The sequence below is a fragment of the Solea solea genome, chromosome 3 (assembly GCF_958295425.1).
Source record: "Solea solea chromosome 3, fSolSol10.1, whole genome shotgun sequence".
NCBI lineage: Eukaryota > Metazoa > Chordata > Actinopteri > Pleuronectiformes > Soleidae > Solea > Solea solea.
In genome coordinates, this window is record NC_081136.1 from 10,079,654 (window position 1) to 10,083,571 (window position 3,918).

The window sequence follows — 3,918 nt, forward strand, 5'->3', positions numbered from 1 at the left end:
AACTTTGCTCAGCAATTACTACCAGTGTTACATGATATCTTGCCATGAGTGTGTGTGTTTGTGTGTGCATGAATGTTCACCCACAGGTGAACATTCATGCACAGGTGTGTGCATAATTGCTTGTTTCAAAAATAAAAATACAGTCTGTCTGAGTGCTCCATCTGCCTTGAGGCTAATCTTGTCTCTGTGCTAATCTGCTTAGCAACAGGTTGTGCAAATTCAGTTTGTAGCCTGTAATAACTTTGAACATTTATTATTTTCAGGGGTTATTATCTGAAAGGACTATGTTCTGTGTGAAGATGTTGATTTTTGATACTGTATATTGCAACAGAATGAAAGGAGAAAATAACTGACATTCACCAAAATAACAGTTTTCATCTGTGAAATTATTTATTGTTCTGAATGAAGATAATCATTTATCATAAAACAATTTGTGTGACAGTTGTGAAGGAAAACCGACAGGGGGCTGCTGTCAAGAGAAAAACCTTGCGATAAAAATATACACTAAATATAGGTTTTACATCATATTGTAATGCCATCTAAATCCAAGCCTCCATTGACTCCACTAACAGGACGGATGATCAGTGGGGATTGGTTGGAGATGCTGTCACTCATTTCAGGGTTAAAGAAGGGAAAAACGGCCTCAGTGAAATTAAACTGTGTAAAGGAATAGATGTGTGAATGAGCCTCTGCATCAAAGAAAGACACCGTCCCATCCTCGTAGTCCAGAAACACCCCAATAACTTGTGGCTTCTGAAGAACACCCAGCAGCTCGGCCTGTCCTGCACATGCCCGGTACTCACTGCCCTTCCTCAGACAAACAGTCCAAAACCCGTCCTCTGGGCTCAGTGTCACAACACCTTTCCTGTCCACTGACTCCTGAGCTACACCCAAGTCCCATGCTGTCTTGTTTCCCACATCCACCTCCCAATAGTGCCTCCCAGTGGTAAAACCCTGCACAGCAAGAGCATATATGTTTAATTAAAAAGTGACACACAAACATTCCAGTAAGCTTACAAAAACCCTGCCTTTATTTACCTGGGTGCCAAGGACACATGGTGCTGTGTCAAAACGTTCTGGTATGTCCACCAAACTCTGTTCAACGTCTCCATCCCAGACTTGTCTACCATCCTCTGATAGTACCAGCCAAGGGTTAGCAGTCCTCGGGTCCAGATGAACATCAGCTGGTAGACAAACACAGTTTAAAACTTAAACATTGCAATGCTCTAAAAATGTGTTTATTTTATTATTTAAAATTACTGATAATTAGGGATGGGAATTGGTATCTGTGAGTATCGACTGTAAACCTTTTTTTTTTTCAATTGCTAATTGCTAATATGTCACATTTCCAGGTTTCTCCTGGTGAAACATTTTACATAATTTTCTCAGTGCCCACCCATTAAGGCAGCCTTTACTATATAAAAACAGTGATTTTTAAGAAGTTGACCTGTACCTGCGTACTGCTGCATCTTCTCATGCTCTGTAAGTTAATGAGACCATATGAGCCAAAACTAGACAAACAACATCCATGTATTAAAATTGTGACAGTCACTACTCTGGTGCAGAGCAATGATGGATTTCTCGAGAAGGTGACCTTGAATGGAGAGCTTTTTCAAAGCTGACTGAAGCTGCTTTTCAGTTTCGGCTACTGTTCTCCTTACGATCCCCAAACATGTGTGAGGATGGACAATGATGTCAGAGCAGGCCTTTGCAGATGGAAGAAAACTCAGAGCTGGAAACCTCTGACACAGACAGTCACAAAAGAGAGAAATGTCTTCAAAACTGTAGTGTGTAACATTTAAAAATAAACACATAAATTCAAACGACCGTCAAATGAGTTCACACAATGTTGATCAGTGTAACTATGTTTTAGATTTAAGGTTGCCCGGACACATTCCCATGTTGCACACATTAAGAGATTTGTTTAATGTGAAGACAGATGGAGGCAAGCAAAGCAAGACAATGGGTTAAAATATGACAGTATGGAAATTGTCCGAATTGAATTATACTGGTAAAAAAAAAAAACTCCAAATATTTAATCAGACTGCCAATGATAATTCATCTGACTGTGACTCCTGACCTGTAGAAGATGGAGGTGGTCCTCAGAGTGAAAGAGCTCCTCCATCTCACTTCCCTTCTTCTCCAGCTCAGTTATTTCCAGCTCCAACTCTGCAATGAGCCTTGCTGCCCTCTGTTCTGCTGCTGTCTGCTTTCTCTGGATCACGTCCACAAGTTCAGCCTTGCTTCTCTCCATGCAGCGAACCAAAGCTGAGAAGATCTCCATGCTTTCTCTAATGTCTTGATTTGCGTTTTCCTGGACAATGAATGAGAGGAAGTCAAAACATGCGATTCAGTGCATATACTATTTTAACAGCGGCTACAATTGCCCAGGTTTGTCTACTTTCTGTTAAACTGATATCAACTCACTTTGCTCAGCTCAACAGAGTGTTGGATCTCCTCCACTTTCTGTCGCCTGTCATGGATCATCTGCTGAACATCACCCTCAATGCTTATTATCTGAGCCTGACAACAAGACAACAAGGAACCAAAACCATAACTGTAAGCACAGTCCAAAGACTGGAGTAAAAGGATGATGAGGTGCTAAAGATCTCACCTTCTTATCCCGACTCTCTCGCTCCACTGGGACAGCGTCATGACCGCGGTGGTCAGTCTCAGTGCACAACAAGCACACAGGCCTCTGGTCATTCCTGCAATACAGCTCCAGCAGCCGCTGATGCCTTTCACACATCCTGTTCTCGAGCATTGCAACAGGCTTTATCAGCTTGTGAATCTTCAAGGTAGGAACTCTCAGATGAGGTTCAAGGTGACTCTCACAGTATGAGGTCAAACAAACAAGACAGGACTTCAAGGCCTTTGTTAGCCTCTCAACACACACATCACAATATATGGTCTTTCCAACCAATGACATGACACCATTTTGCCTCCTTGCTCGAATCTGTTCAGACATTTCCTTGGCAAAATAGTTTTCACAAAGCTCTGGGCAACCCTAAAACACCGTCTGGCATTTTGGACAGCTGATGACATCACTGTTGTCCCAGTGTGATGTGATGCAGGTGAAGCAGAAGCTGTGACCGCAGGGGATGGAGACTGGCTCTGAGAATACATCCCGACAGACAGAACACTGAAACTGCACGTCTGACAGGAAAATGCTGGAGGCAGCCATGAACTGAGAAATTAAAAAAAAGATATATATATTACATGACTGAAAAGAAATTCATAGTTAACATTGTGACACATTGGAAAAAAGTATGGTACAAGCCACAATTTCTGTCCTTTGAGACTTTTACTTGTCCTTTTTTTGCAGCAATGACTATCAACTTGCATTTCCTTATCATTAACTTTAAACAAATCACTGCTGCCCAGTGGACAAAGTCCATCTACATTCCCGTGAACCAGCGTTTCACTCACTCTCAGAAACAGATAAAGTGCTTCCATAAGAAAACCAAAAAAAAAAAATGTCCACTCTTTTTCCACTTGTAAATATACCTTGATCCCACTCCAGCACCTTCAAAAATCACCCTTCCTTATATTCTATTAAGCCTGAATGACACATGAAAAAGCAGAAACCTCAATAAAATGATTACTTAGTTTAATCAAACAATACCTTCCTTGATGTTACCTTGTGGATCTGCGTGAAACTTGACCTCTGAGGTAGTGAAAACAAACAACGGGATAGAGCCAACGTACTCCTCGCTTCGCTGTCACCACTCCCTCTGGGATTTTCTCCCTCCAGGGCATTATAACTTCCCTGTTGTTCCAGGGTGGGAGGAGTCTTACCTCTTAAGTTGTACCTATGCTGGATTTGAACTGCACAGCTTTGTGCTGCACAATAGTATTTTGCAGTGCTTTGAAATGTGTTGAGTGACAAGGAAGTACATGAATAAAGCTTAGGCACAA

The 3,918-nt window shown here is 41.7% G+C and overlaps 1 protein-coding gene across 1 annotated transcript; it reads right to left on the reverse strand.

Annotated features, from left to right (window-relative positions):
• Positions 1 to 377: 377 nt before the first annotated feature.
• On the reverse strand, positions 378 to 3,793 carry LOC131456547 (zinc finger protein RFP-like). Its single transcript, XM_058624970.1, has 8 exons — positions 3,626 to 3,793; positions 2,615 to 3,187; positions 2,428 to 2,523; positions 2,081 to 2,314; positions 1,595 to 1,742; positions 1,454 to 1,480; positions 1,039 to 1,184; positions 378 to 954 (listed from the first exon to the last, which is right to left on the reverse strand). Exons 2-8 carry the CDS (start codon positions 2,966 to 2,968, stop codon positions 523 to 525), a joined length of 1,437 nt encoding a protein of 478 aa, XP_058480953.1. The 5' UTR covers positions 2,969 to 3,187; positions 3,626 to 3,793; the 3' UTR covers positions 378 to 522.
• Between the last annotated feature and the right edge of the window lie 125 nt (positions 3,794 to 3,918).

Bases quoted from the DNA above. Each gene is read 5' to 3' on its own strand.
- LOC131456547 (XM_058624970.1), bottom strand. From the start codon at position 2,968: ATGTCTGAACAGATTCGAGCAAGGAGGCAAAATGGTGTCATGTCATTG. The intron at 2,524-2,614 runs GTGAGATCTTTA...TCTTGTTGTCAG, and splicing joins GAGAGAGTCGGGATAAGAAG to GCTCAGATAATAAGCATTGA. The intron at 2,315-2,427 runs GTGAGTTGATAT...TTCATTGTCCAG, and splicing joins ACTCTGTTGAGCTGAGCAAA to GAAAACGCAAATCAAGACAT.